The sequence below is a fragment of the Perca fluviatilis genome, chromosome 19 (genome assembly GCF_010015445.1).
Source record: "Perca fluviatilis chromosome 19, GENO_Pfluv_1.0, whole genome shotgun sequence".
Classification (NCBI taxonomy): domain Eukaryota; kingdom Metazoa; phylum Chordata; class Actinopteri; order Perciformes; family Percidae; genus Perca; species Perca fluviatilis.
In genome coordinates, this window is record NC_053130.1 from 32,597,545 (window position 1) to 32,613,145 (window position 15,601).

The 15,601-nt window shown below is 42.0% G+C and overlaps 1 protein-coding gene across 1 annotated transcript; it reads right to left on the reverse strand.

Annotated features, from left to right (window-relative positions):
• Positions 1 to 5,583: 5,583 nt before the first annotated feature.
• LOC120548256 (NLR family CARD domain-containing protein 3-like) lies at positions 5,584 to 15,343 on the reverse strand. Its single transcript, XM_039784374.1, is given in 7 exon segments — positions 5,584 to 5,625; positions 9,769 to 9,942; positions 10,273 to 10,446; positions 10,538 to 12,323; positions 12,781 to 13,066; positions 13,692 to 13,770; positions 15,123 to 15,343. Coding segments are annotated over 7 exon segments (2,586 nt in total). The 5' UTR covers positions 15,200 to 15,343; the 3' UTR covers positions 5,584 to 5,615.
• Positions 15,344 to 15,601: the final 258 nt, after the last annotated feature.

The window sequence follows — 15,601 nt, forward strand, 5'->3', positions numbered from 1 at the left end:
TGCATATGTTATAATGTGTCAGTTGTTGAGCCAAGTAAGCTTTTTTTATATGTCAAATAAAACACAAAGAGAAGACAGTTTTCAACAAGTTTGTATTGACGAACAAAGAAAACTTTTTGCCAGTCAAGTGAAAACGTTTCAGCACCAGGGACAGCGATACGCTGCTGCTGCATTAACCGACATTTTTTACTTTTTCAACCTCATGTTTTTACTATTTGTTAAATATTATTTTTTAAGTTCACTAAATGTTCCTTTTTAAAATTGAGACTTGTAACATTTGTTATCTTCACGGTGTCATTTTTAGGATGTAAATTGAGGGACCAAAAGCAGTATCGGCTCCAAATATCGGCTCAAAGAAATCAGCAGCCCGTATCGGTCATTGGCTAATCGGTATCGGTAGATCCCTACACCTCTACACACATCTGACTCACACATTTAACTCACAGCTTCATCACAACAACTCACCCCAGTGAAGAGACAGGATCCACTTTTAGATTTAAATGCAAACAACCTAGAGAGCAAAATATCTGATATTTCAACAAAATGTTGGTATATTTTTGGTAAAATAGAAGATCAAAGAGTCAGCATGAAGATAACGGTCCAAACAAAAAACTCACGAAAAATTCAATAAAAAAGTGACAAAAAATACGACAAAAAAGTGGTAGAACACGAGGAGGACAGCTTTAAAAGGAAGTGACTTATTTAAGCTGACATGAACGTTGTTCATGTGGATTTGGAAAAAGTAACTAATAAATATGTAACTCTCCTGGTGTCCTCGGGTCAATGTGATGATTGCATATGTTATGTTGTGTCAGTTGTTGAGCCAAGTAAGACAGTTTTCAACTAGTTTGTATTGACGAACAAAGAAAACAGTCAAGCGAAAATGTTTCAGCACCAGTGACAGCTGATGGACAGCGATGGTGCTGAACAGAGCACTTATTATAATGTAATGTATATAATGTGTAGCATTTGAAAAGAAATTAAAACAAGTTTCCTGACCAAATGTTGACACATACCAATCTGTGATCTGCTGATGATAAATAGTTATCCCTCCTGTTGTCTTCGGGGTCAAATTTGACCCATTTTCAAAACGTTTCTATATCAGAAATTTGGGTTTCTTTCAACCAACTTTAAAAACAAACTAACGTGGATGGTTCCCTACAACACTCTTCACAAGTAAAATACATGATCAGCTCACTACTTTCATTGAATTTGGGTGTTTTAGTCAATTTTGTAGCAAATAAAGACAATTTATAAAAGAATGTTGAAAAAAATGTAAAACAAGGCAGAAAAAAGTGACAAAACCATCTGAATAAGTAGGGCTGGGCAATATATCGATATTATATCGATATTGTGATATGAGACAAGTCTGTCCCTGGTTTTAATGGCTGGATTACAGTAAAGTGATGTCCTATTTTGAATTTATCAGACTGTTCTAGCTGTTCTATTATTTGCCTTTACCCCCTTTAGTTATTATATCCACAATAATGATGATTATTTATCAAAAATCTCATTGTGTAAATATGTTTTTGTAAGCACCAATTGTCAACCCTACAATTTCGCCACCATATTGATTTTGGAGGTATATGGTCAACAATATCGTGATATTAGATTTTTTCCATATCGCCCAGCCCTAGAAAAAAGTGACCAAAAATGTCCAGAAAAGTGATTAAAACATGGGATTAAAAAAACGTCAAGAGAGCTCCAAATATATTGACAGAAACTTTGAAAAATGTGACAAAAGTGTTGAAAAAGACAGGTCAATGGGGAGAGCCGGTAGTTTCTGTTTCTGTGATCAAACCTCACCCGTTTGAGAAGCAGCTGGATGACGACTCGGCTCTCTGTCCCGGCTGTGATTGGCTGCTCCAGCCTCGGCTGTGATTGGTTGTTGCTGCTCCTCTGTCGGGGACGTGGAGTCCCAGCAGTGATTGGACCACGTCCCTGAAGAGAGGCGCGCTGGACGCATGTTTGACATTTATTCTTTACACAGACACTCTATCTGTGCTGTGCTGTTATGTGTTGATGTGATTCACCGTGTGGCCTGTAGGGGGCGCTCTACACACCTCTGTCCGCCCGCTGACGAGCCCAGAGCACTCCCAGCATGCATCCTGTCACTTCTGCCTCTGCCGGACTGAAGCACGTAACTCTGTTCAGACAAAACAAAACGGACGATCACAGTCATCAATTCAAAATCAAATATATTAGTTAGTTTGTAATACCACCTTAAATTTAGGGGCGGAGCTCTGGAGGCGGGTCAGTGGTGACGTGTGCAGGGGGGCGGAGTCAGACCCTTTCTTTTTGGGGATTTTATAGGAAGACGCCATGCTGAAGACAAAACAAAACAAACTCAGGCCAAAGCTCTGACAAAAAACACCAAAAAATACTGACACACACACACACACACACACACACACCCCGGCACACACAAAGAGACAGACACACAGAGACAGACAGACACACACTGGACAGAACGACTGCCGAAGGAAAGAGGAAAAGAGGATCAGAATAACAATCAGCCGACTGATAATCAGTGAGGTAAGGTAGCGGTTTGTTCTCTTTAAAAGTTAAGGATGGATCCAGCACCTCCTGTGTCACTAAGAAAAATTAGTCGCCTAAATCAAAAAAATAAATGACTGTTTATGTCATGTTCAATGTTGTTATCTGTCTTGTTAGTCTCTATTCCCCATTGAAGTTCCACAAAAATATTGTGTTTGCATTTTCGATGCGTTTTGAGGTGAATTTTCAGGGTAAGACCTTAGACTGTTATGGGTAAGACTAGGGTTGCAAAGGGGCGGAGATTTTCCAGTAAATTTCCAGACGCTCAGTTTAAAGAGAAAAATAAGTCACATAAGCTAAATAAAAATGTACTTTCCAGTAGTAAAGCAGAAGGAGGTCTTTAAGTCCTAGATTTCATTGACACTGAATACCCTTAAAGGGAAATGGTTAAAAATATGTCTTTAAAAACCCTGAGTCAATTTGGTATTTTATCTCAAATCCCATTTTTTAACAAAACTTTTTTTATTTTAAAATGTAATATTTTGCCAAATAAATTGCCAATTAATTTATGAAATTTCCATCAGCAAGCCCTTCTAACTTGGAAGCTTTTGTCCACAATTTTTCACCGCACAAGACTTTCCCCTTTAACAATTGTAACATACTTATTAGGAACAAATCCTTATTTTTTCCTAAATGGTTGCAAAGAGATTTAAATCAAATTCTTAATCTTTTCGATGAATCTGGTGCTATACTATCCTATGAACAGTTTATGAATGTACACAGTTTTCCAATTCCTCTACACATGAACTCGAGCATCGAGAACATTGTTTGTGTACACAGAGTTTATAAGACACTTTTTGACTGGCGAGATGGTAGCGACTGGAAACACCAACAGCTAAAGTCAGTCATTCAAAACCTCTTTTTAGTAAACTCTGTAAACACACACCATGTTTTCAGTGCTGAGTTCATGTGTAGAGACCCTGGTGATACTTGGAGCAAAGTTTCATGTTGTGTCGAGCCTTCTTAGTGTTTTAAAAATAGTGATTTTGATGTGATCATAGTAGTCCCCCTAGCTCTCCATGACCCAAAACGATTGATTGTTTCTGACAGCTGGAGAAAGGTTATCCTAACCTTAACCACTCAAGGTCAAATGCTAACCCCAACCAATAGAATTTGTAGGGCGGGTCTTGGCGTGGCCATAGTGGAATTTGGGACACTAAACTGCACGCAAACCATGTATTTGTTGCTTTTTTCAGACTTTTAGTCGCCTTTATGGAATATATTTTGAAACTTTTTTCTGATATTTTATCCCAAAGTCCACAGAGGCAGCCTGGTTGGTAACTTTACTTCATCAGAGCCAGCTGTAAATGATGATTGCATTTCATTGGACAATTCTGTTATGTCAATAAAGCTGAACCTTGAACTTTTAGCAGAAACATTAGAGTTGTGTTGTGTCTCACGTTACTCTGATGGAGATGACTGTTTGTTTTCTGACAGCTGGAGAAAGGAAATAAAGCTCAGCTGTTTGATTCCAGTAAATCATCAACATGTAGATTTATCTTCCACCACAAGAGTGGTCCACACTTTCTCAGGAAATAAGCAGTGAAGTAGAAACATTATATTTAACATTACAGAGCCAGAAACTAACCCTGAAGAGACCAAAGACTAACATGTTGTTAAAGTATCAAACAGCAACTTACAGTTTCTTCAAACAGTCCAAAGAGTTGATGAAGAAGAGTTGATAAAGAAGAGGGTCAGTCTCCACCTGGAGAGAAATCTCTGACACAGGTGAGCTATTCCCTGAAAGGAGTCCCAGCCAGGAAGCTGTCAGGAAGCAGGCAGGAAGGGCTGCAGCAGGAGCAGATTTTCACAATAAAAGTACATTTGGACTGCTGTGTCGATGCTCCGTTACTGACTGAAAGATTTAATGACTGTAGACACCAACTACTCATTACACAAGCTGAACATATGAAATCCATCCCCCCACCCCCTCTGTCTTCTTTCCTCACTGATACCAACAGTCAAGTCTTCAACACAAACATATTAATGTGGGAGTGAATCAAACCTCCAACAGACCCAATGAAATAGCTTTTCTGTCACATTAATGACATGTTACTGCAGTAAAAGTACTAATAGCACAGTGTGAAGTTCCAGCAGCTGGCTGAGCAGATAACTAACGTGGAGAGAAAAAAGAGAGACTCTCTGCTCCCTGAATTCAACACAATATGAAAATGTAAAAGTGAAAGACTTACGTACTTGACTTCTCTGATAGGAGGGTTTCTCACGCTGCAGCTCAACCTGGAAGACCTCTGGGACACCGAGACATCTTATTGTGTGTAAAAGTTAAACAGAAAGACCACAAACACTCTCACAGTATCTTTATGCTTTTATTGTGAAAAGAGACATAAATCAAAACATGACACAAGTCAATGGCATTTCTACAATTTGATGATCACAGCTTCCATCTTTGAAGGACTGGAAGTAGAAGAAATTTACAATGTTCACCAGGAATCTGTTCAATTTATTTTATACAAAGTTCATTCATTACTTCATAACAATAACCTGAAATATTTCTGTTTAGTGTGATCCTATACAGACTCAACTGATCAGCAGTGAGAAACAGACCAGAAACAGACCCTAACCCAAACCCAGGATTGAGAGGCTGAGTGAATGTGGTGTTGAAGGTGTGGAGGTGGATCAGTGAGTCAGAGGAGACTGTGTAGAAGGACAGAGAGCCAGCAGGACAGTCCACATACACTGCTACTCTACCAGAGAAAGAGGAGGAGGAGATGGATGTTGCTCTCTTATTGTGCCAGACAGAGTAACCATCACCAGAGCAGAAGAGACTCCATGACTGATCATTACATCCAAACAAACAGTCAACACTGTGTCCTCTCCTCCCGATTCCTCTGTAACTCACTGATATATTAACCTCTCCTCTCCTCTCGATCTCCCAGTAACAGCGACCAGTCAGACCATCTCTACACAGCAGCTGTTCCCAGGACTCAAACCTCTCTGGATGATCAGGATATGGTTGATACTCCTCCACACGTGTCACCTTCCTGTTGTTGTCAGACAGTTTGAGGACTCTGTGTACTGTGTTTGTGTCAAGTGTGAGTTCACAGGAATCTGACGGAGAGGAGACACAACACAGCTGCAGTTATTAACCAATCAGCACTTTGATGATGACATCAGAGGGTTGAATGAGTGATGTCACAGTTTGATGAATGAAATTAAAAACACACTTACACTTCCTCAGACCTGGTCTCAAATATCTGACTCCAGCAGGCTCCACCCTAAAAGGAGGAGGGGGGGGAGGGCATTACATCAATGTCTACCACAATGGGACCATCATGTTTCAAGGCAATGAGGCCAGTTTCAGCTCTGTCCAAGAGGACTTCAACACCATCAAAGCTCTGGCAGAGACAGTGAGGAGGAAAGCAACTTCAACCCCACAGAATATCCACCAGGGGAAGAGCTGGAAGAGGAACAGCCTTTAGGAGACCGTTCAGGGCACAGCAGTCAACTGGATAGCAGAGTGTCCGATATGAGAGAGAGTCTATCTCTGCAAGAAGTAGAGCTGGTGGAACTGAAGGAGCTACTGCTTTCCAAACAGACATTCACTGAATCCACACAGCAACTAAGAGACCAGCTCAGCCAGGTGAGGAACGAGATGAAGGCATCCATACAGGAGCTAAGAGGAGAGGTCCAGGAGCTGCAGCAGGACAGAGAAGCTCTGAGAACAGATCTCACTGCTATGAGAGAGGAGCTACAGCAGGACAGACAGGCCATGGGCAGACAGCTCACTGCTATAAGAGAGGAGCTTCAGCAGGACAGACAGGCCATGGGCAGAGATCTCACTGCTGTAAGAGAGGAGCTGCAGCAGGACAGACAGGCCATGGGCAGAGAGCTCACTGCTATAAGAGAGGAGCTGCAGCAGGACAGACAGGCCATGGGCAGAGAGCTCACTGCTAAAAGAGAGGAGATACAGCAGGACAGACAGGCCATGGGCAGAGATCTCACTGCTGGAAGAGAGGAGCTGCAGCAGGACAGACAGGCCATGGGCAGAGAACTCACTGCTATAAGAGAGGAGCTGCAGCAGGACAGACAGGCCATGGGCAGAGATCTCACTGTTATAAGAGAGGAGCTGCACCTGAGAGAGCAAACCATCCTCAGCCTCAAGAAGCAGCTCCATAGTCTGGGAGCCTGCCAACACCAACCACAACCCTCCATCACCATCAACACCCCCCTCAACATGAACCACAGCCATCCACCTCCACCCTAACTAACACCAGACCATCACAACAACCTGCAGTAATGCCCACCCCCGACCCACATACAGAGGCCACTACCAACAAGCCTACATCTGGAGAGCAAAAGAAAACCAGCAATGCTGAGATCATTATCCTTATAGATTCTAATGGGAAATTTGTGAATGAGGACCAGCTTTTCCCCGGACAAAAAGTCACCAAAATCCAATGCCCCAGGACTGACAATGCCCTCCAGCTGCTCACTGAGCCCCTCCTGGGTCAGCCTAGCCATATCATCCACACAGGTACTAATGACCTGAGACTACAGCAGGAGAGGGGTAGCAGAGTCTGTGAAGAGAGTAGCACAGAGGGCTACACAGACCTTCCCCTCATCAAAGATTATAATCTCTACCGTCCTCCCACGAAGAGACTTCCATCCTGACACCATCCACTGGATAAATGCTGAAATGTCACGTGGATGTGCCCTCATGCCAAATGTCCCCCTGGCCCACCACCCTACCCTCAACATCCACAGCCTTTACCACAATGTCCACCTCCACAAAGATACCGTCAGCACCTTTGCAAAGAAATTAAAAGATGTGGCTTTAGGACGCAACCAAGATACCCCCCCACAGAACCAACAGACAGAGCAGCTTCCACCCAGCTGGCCTGTATTATATATTGTATATTGTATTTGCCAACAATGAAGCCATTTACTGTCTCCATGTCGAATATTCAGGGCCTTAACTCTTCATTGTTTGGATGTAAAAGTGAAACCCCTGAATTCAAAGACAACACCAAAGACACAATTCAATTTTATTTATAGTATCAAAACATAACAAGAGTTATCTCGAGACACTTTACAGATAGATTAGGTCTAGACCACACTCTATAATTTCCAAAGCCCCAACAATTACAGTAAGTCCCTCAAGAGCAAGCAGTGGTGAGGAAAAACTCCCTTTTAGGAAGAAACCTCGGACAGACCCAGGCTCTTGGTAGGCTGTATCTGACGGGGCCGGTTGGGGGTGTGATGAACAGTGGCAATAATAGTCATAATAAGGATAATGGAACAGTGACTTCAAAGGTAGTCTTTGTAGTTCATGTCATAGCAGGGTACATCATGTCATACTGAATAGTGCAGTCTCCAATACTGGATACTGACTCACATGTCACACAGACATCATCATCCTCCAAGAGACCTGGTGTAGACCCTGCGCTGTCACTCACTGTCCCCCAAACTACAGAGAAATCATGCTGTCATCAGTCAAACTCCCTACTGTTAAAAGAGGGAGGGACTCAGGAGGGATTATTATCTAGTACAAAGAAGAAATTCAGTATATAGTGTTAACATAGCAGCGACTAGGAAAGAGTGTTTTGAGGGACTTTTTGAACTTAGAGTCGGTACTCTCCCAGCACAAGAGGAACTTTGTACAAGAACTGGTCCAGACGTCAGTGTATGTCTCTGATCGATCACATGAGCCATGCAGCACCGGCAACGGACATTTTAAACAGCTGGTTAACTAGTCCGCCGAAAGAGTAGATTAATGCTTCATCCACACACTCTTCTTACTGTGTAGAAAGTGCATTGCTTTGTGCTAAGCTAGGCTAAACCTGTCCTGGACCTTTTTCTGTGGAGATGAAACTGATTTGATCCCGGGAAAGAGGAAAAATGGTCCTTTACCATACAGATATCTGTCCGAACTACATACATTATTAACCCTCTGCACCCTGAGGCATTTCATTTTAAAGATTATTATTTTGGGCTTTTCCACCTTTAATGGACAGGACAGGTGAGAGAGAGGGGGAAGACATGCAGGATATCGTCACAGGTCGGAGTCGAACCCTGGACCTCTGCTTCAAGCCATAAACCTCTAAATATATGTCCTCGTGCTCTACCCATTGACCCAACCTGGCCACAGCCTGAGGCATTTTTGACAACTCATGGTCCGTCTGGTTTTATTTTCTAAAAAGGCTTGTAAAACATCATATTATGCACAGTCAATCTTTAAAAATCAGTTTTTTCAGGACAAACTGGGCTATTAGAATATTTGTGCTGCAGTGAGATCACTTGAATGTAAAAATAAGATTGTGGGACCATAAAGACAAATAAATAAAAAAAACATATGTATTGATATGACACGCAGAGCAATAAAAGCTAAGCCAATATTGTGTCTAAAACACTTCTCATATATCTTGGGAGTCAAGCAGTGAATAAATAAACATAACTTATACAGTTGACAAAATATCTAAAATAAAAAATTGTAAAAGTCTGGACGCTTTTGCCCTAATGACATTCACTTATGCCAATACTCAAAATAATAATGTCAATATCACACACACAGCAATGCTACACAAGCATTTGTGTTGGCTAAAACAGTTCTCCTATATATTTGGAGTTATCCAGTGCAAAATGATGATGTCATTCTTCTCTGTAGAACAGTAATAGACGATCTTTGGTCACATCTTACTATTCTGACTTTGAGAGTGATCTCTCTTCACATTAAACAATCTTTGTTGTCCCTCGGATGACGTACTGACAGCCTTATATGCGCCTAATGTGTGACGGACCTGCCTTCCATTGGTTTACAAGACAAAAACAAGCGTCTCCCAAAGCATCATGGGAAACAAAATGGTTAACATCACAACTAGCGGCGATCGGCAGCCGAAAATTCATAAATTATGGACATAAAGTGGATAGATCTTGGAAGAAAGAGTTTGGATTTATTGCTCAAAGACCCCGAAAAAATGCACAAGTTCCAGGCGGGATGTAGGGGCTACAAAGACACTAAAGACACCCCTGTGACGGCCAGAGTGTTAGCTTTTAGCTGGAAACGACGGTAAGTCACTAGCTCTTATTGCTGTAAAATTATTAAAAATATGAATCGGAGATGCCATTTATTGCTATTTTTTGTCATATAAGATAAGTTCGAGCAGATAGGGAGTTATCATTTTAGTTCTTGGAGATGTTGTCCTTTAAAACTTCCTACATAAATATTTCCTTTTTGTTCATCAGTGTTTGTACCTGAGAGTGTCCAGTCTCCAGAGAGGATCCTTCAGTCCCGCTGACAGTAGTTTCACTCCTGAGTCTCCTGGATGATTGTAGCTCAGGTCCAGTTCTCTCAGATGGGAGGGGTTGGAGCTCAGAGCTGAGACCAGAGAAGAACAGCCTTCCTCAGAGATCAGACACCCTGACAGACTGCAAACACACAGAACAACACACAAGAACCCTCTGTCAACACGTGGAGCCATGTGTTTGTTTTATGTTTGTTGACCTGATACATTTTGGTCCAGATTTATAATAAACCTTTTAAATAATCTGTTCTAATTAATTATTTAACAACAAAAGTAAAAAATGACAAATCCTCATGGAAAGTAACTGAGTCTAGACATTAATAATTATATAATTAATAACTACTGCCGAAGTTGATCGTATCAGCAGACGCAAAGTTACATGTCAGATGTTTAATCAACTAAAGTTAATAAGAGTTTAAATGGTGATCAGTTGAATGGGTTAATGAATCCTGACCTGAGAGTCTCCAGTGTGCAGTGTGGACTCTTCACTCCAACAGAGATCAACTTCCCTCCTGAATCATGCAGGTTGTTGTTACTCAGATCCAACTCTCTCAGACTAGAGGACTGGGAGATGAGAACTGAGGACAGAGCTTCACAGCTTCTCTCTGACAGATTACAGTCACTCAGTCTGGAGAGACAACAAGAAGGAAACAAGTTATTTATATTTAACTCCTGTTGAAAGATAGCAGAGTATTTCATTATTAATGAATCCCACTTACAGAGCTTTGTTGGAGGCTTTGACCACTGGCAGCAGCCTCAGAAGAGCCTCCTCTGAAGCAGAGTATTTCTTCAGGTCAAACACGTCCAGATCTTCTTCTGATGACAGTAAGATGAAGACCAGAGCTTACCACTGAGCAGGAGACAGTTTATCTGTGGAGAGACTTCCTGAACTCAGGGACTGTTGGATCTCCTCTACTAGAGAATGATCATTCAGTTCATTCAGACAGTGGAACAGATTGATGCTTCTCTCTGCAGACAGATTGTCATTGATCTTCTTCTTGATGTATTCCACTGTTTCCTGATTGGTCTGTGAGCTACTTCCTGTCTGTGTCATCAGGCCTCGTAGGAGATTCTGATTGGTCTGCAGTGAAAGACCCAGGAGGAAGCGGAGGAACAAGTCCAGGTGTCCATTTGGACTCTGTAAGGCCTTGTTCACAGCACTCTGGTAGAAACATGTTGATTTGTCTCTGAACATTTCAGACCACCACGATGTTGTTTGTTTTCCTGACAGCAGGCTGACTCCAGAGTTGGTGAATGTCAGATGGACATGAAGAGCAGCCAGAAACTCCTGAACACTCAGATGGACGAAGCAGAACACCTTGTCCTGGTACAGTCCTCTCTCCTCTTTAAAGATCTGTGTGAACACTCCTGAGTACACTGAGGCTGCTGTGACATCGATGCCACACTCTGTCAGGTCTGATTCATAGAAGATCAGGTTGCCTTTCTGAAGCTGCTCAAAGGCCAGTTTTCGCAGAGACTCGATCATTTTCCTGCTCTCTGGACTCCAGGGTGAATCCGAACCAGCTCCTCCATCATACTTGATGTTCTTCACTTTGGACTGAACCACCAGGAAGTGGATGTACATCTCAGTCAGGGTCTTGGGCAGCTCCCCTCCCTCTCTGGTCTTCAACATGTCCTCCAGAACTGTAGCAGTGATCCAGCAGAAGACTGGGATGTGGCACATGATGTGGAGGCTTCGTGATTTCTTGATGTGGGAGATGATTCTGCTGGCCTGCTCCTCATCTCTGAATCTCTTCCTGAAGTACTCCTCCTTCTGTGGGTCAGTGAACCCTCTGACCTCTGTCAACATGTCAACACACTCAGGAGGGATCTGATTGGCTGCAGCAGGTCGTGTGGTTATCCAGAGGCGAGCAGAGGGAAGCAGATTCCCCCTGATGAGGTTTGTCAGCAGCACACCCACTGAGGTGGACTCTGTAACATCAGTCAGGATTTTAGTGTTGAGGAAGTCCAGAGGAAGTCGACACTCATCCAGACCGTCAAAGATGAACACAACCGGGAACTCTTCAAACCTGCAGATTCCTGCTTCTTTGGTTTCACTAAAGAACAAATGGACAAGTTCCACCAAGCTGTACTTGTCCTCTTTCAGCACATTCAGCTCTCTGAAGGTGAATGGAAATGTGAACTGGATTTCCTGGTTGGCTTTGTCTTCAGCCCAGTCCAGAGTGAACTTCTGTGTTAAGACTGTTTTCCCGATGCCAGCCACTCCCTTTGTCATCACTGTTCTGATTGATTCATTTCTTCCAGGTGGGGTTTTAAAGATGTCTTCTCGTCTGATTGTTGTTTCTGGTCCGTCTGGTTTCCTGGATACTGTTTCAATCTGTCTGACCTCATGTTCATCATTGACCCCTCCCTTTGTGATGTAGATCTCTGTGAACATCTGATTCAGAAGGGTTTTGTTTGCAGCTTTAGCAATCCCCTCAAACACAAGCTGGAATGTCTTATGTAAGTTGGATTTGACTTTTCGCTGGCACGCAGCAAGAATCTCTGAATGAATAAAACAATGAAATCAATGAGGGTTTGTTCTGGTGAATGTGAGTGTGCACATTTCTGTATTCATGAAATCTATTCAGCCCATTTGACGACGAGGTCCTGAATATGTTAACTATTGTAAAATAACTTAGTATTCCTCAAAAACAACTGATATGTTGGGTGTCTCCGTCATACATCTATGAACTGACATCAGTGTGTGCGAATTTTAACCAGTAGAGTAAACAAAAAAACAGTGACTTTGTTTCATCACTTTTGGTTCTCGGAGACACTTTCAATTTCATTTTTCTTGTGGATGTTTGGTAGCTTGCTCTGTTGTTGTCAACACAAAATATGGGTCTTTGTAGATAAGAGGGAGACGTTGCTAACAAAGCTAGTGTTTGTTGAAGACGGTTACATATATGTTTGATCTTTGTTACATCCTTTTTTTATATTTAATATGATTTTGACTTACCTGCAGGTTCATAGACGATGTTTGATAAATTCTCCACTAAAGCATTTTGATCAATCTTCACTAAAACTATTCTGGTCACATTAATAGTGTTTATACTGTAGGTCTGGAACATCATATCCACTGTGTTCAGCCTGTTTACATTCTCCAGTTTACTCTTTCGGATTGCAGGGAATTTCTTTAGGGTCCCTTTCTGCTGCAGGTACCACTTAAATTTTTCAAAGTCCTCAGCTCCCAAGTCTTCTAAAGTTGTTAAGACGACTTCTTGAGGTGTTTCCATCTTTTGTCCCTGCAAAGATCCAAAAGATACCAAAAACTAAACCGTCACTTAACAGAATGTTTTTGGGAGCTTTAAAATACTCGGATTATCAAAACAGACCAGTTTTGTAAATTATGTTATGATGACATTTGTGTACACAAATAATTCTATATTCATTCATGGATCATTATATAAATGGTAATTAATAAACCAAAAGTAAAGATTCTGCATTAATTCTATTAGTCTTCAGTTTTTCATCTGATAAGGTGGATCACTGTATCACACTTGAGAGGCTCGGGCAGTGGATGGAAATGTTTGGATCAGCTCTGGAGTAGTTATCTTATTACCTTTCAGACAGGAGTTTTTCAGTTATTGTTCATTACTGTGCTCCGTCATCTAAATCTATGTCTCAAGGTTCTGTCCTGAGTACGATGCTGTTTGCTTTATACATTCAGCTCTGCTTTCTATTGATAAAATAAGAAGTAATTTAATCACAATTGACTTTACTGTCATTGTCAGGAGATAGAACAAAATTGTGTACTACTCTTTAGTGCATCAGAAAACATAACAATGACAATCCTCTGGTCTATAAAGTGCACCAGATGAGTGTGAACAAGATAGATGTAAAGGTAGTTGTTGTTGTACATGTACAGACCACACATATGGAGTCCATGTGTGTTTGATGCTGCTGGGCAGACTGACCACTGGGAATTTCTGAGATCTCCTGGTCCACTCTGTGGAGGAATCAGGAAGAATTAGCTCACATTATCCAATGGTGAAGTCTCTCAGTTGGCCTCAAAAAGATTTACTGCCCCAGATTTCAATTCAATTCAGTATTCAAGTATCTCACGTTCCCTCCTGTTCATTATGTACATCCTGGGAGAGATCCACCTTCATGGCCTCTGTATCCACTGCTGGGTAGACAACACTTAACTCCATCTCTCCTCCAAAACAACAGCTACCCACTCCACTATCACTACCTGCCTTGCAGACATTTAAACATGGATGCAACAGCACTTCCTCAAACGCAACTGCAATAAATCTGAAATCTTGATCATTGGTCCAAACTACCCACTCTACCCAGACGTCAACATTAACGGCTCCATCCTCACCCTCCACCCAGGTCCATGACTTTGGAATCACCCTTGACCCCACCCTATTGTTTCTACCCCAAGTAAATCAGGTTACATAATCTGCCTTTTTCACCTCAAGAACATCGACCACCTCCAGCCGTCCCTGCCCTCTTCTGCTGCCAAAACACTTATCCATGCCCTCATGACCTCCAGACACGCCTAATGCAATAGGCCATAAACCTGGAGAGACAGGTCTTTGCAGCTGCTGCCCCCTCTTTCTGGCACACCTTCAACATCCACATCCAAAAGCCTTATTTGGAGGTTTCTGGGAACAACAAGAGATTATATATCTCTATCTCTGTGTAGTAATCATTCTTGTACATAAGGAATAGGCCTATGTAACAGAGTGGAGGCATAGTCTCTTCACTGAGAGTACCAAGGTAACAATATAATTAGATGTCTTCTCATGGTTTGTTTGAACAAACAGTGTGAACAAAAAACAAGTGAATATTGGGCGAACCAAATCTAAAACAGAAAATACTGTCTGATGAGAATAACTGAATATGAAAACAAAACATGCGTAGATGGCAGAATTTTGCTCTAAAACTGAGCTACAACACAATAACAACCATTTCACAGCCGCAGATCTGTGGATATCTGCCAATGAGAGACTAAAAAATAACAAAAGTATACATACAAGCAGGAATGTCTGTAGTAATAGTACAGTGTAGTGTAGTAATATCGTACATACTGGCGAATTTGGGGACATTTTATGAAACTAATAATAAGGTCATTGTATAGCCATGGCCACCTTTTCCAGGTACCAGCGGGGAACAGAGAGATCACTCAGATCAGATTTTAATACCAGGTGTAAACAGGGCCATAGGTATCCCAGAGTTCACCTGGACGACAGGCTACAGTGGGCTGGAAACACAGAGACCCTCTAGAAGAAGACCACACACCCAATGAGACAACACTACTTCTAGTTTGTTGGAGGTTTCAGAACAACTCACCTTGGTCTTCGGCTCTTTATTTCAATATGTTCCTCCCTTTCCTTCTGTCCTTGCCTCTTCCTTCTCATCTCCTCCATTTTAATTGGCCTGTCCCTTACAGGTCGCCTCCTTTTTTAAAGTAGCGGTGTCTCCATGGACCAGTCACTCTTCATGGACACACAGCTGGGTTCAGGTTCAGGTTCAGGTTCAGGTTCAGGTTCAGGTTCAGGTTCAGGTTCAGGTTCAGCAGGGTCTGGTCTCTGATGGGTCCTGTTAGAAAGAGAGGAAGAACACTTTTTAATCTCCAGAAACAGAAGCTGCTGGAGAAACTAGAAAATATCAAGCAGAAAATAAAGTCTGAAGCTCTTCACTGAATGAGTTCTGCTCTCTGCTCATCCTGCTCTGTCATTCATTATCTTTCTCAGAGAACAGGAACATTGGAAAGACTCCAGGACTAATGTCATCTTTCTGTCCTCTAATGGAGACAAGACTCCATTAGG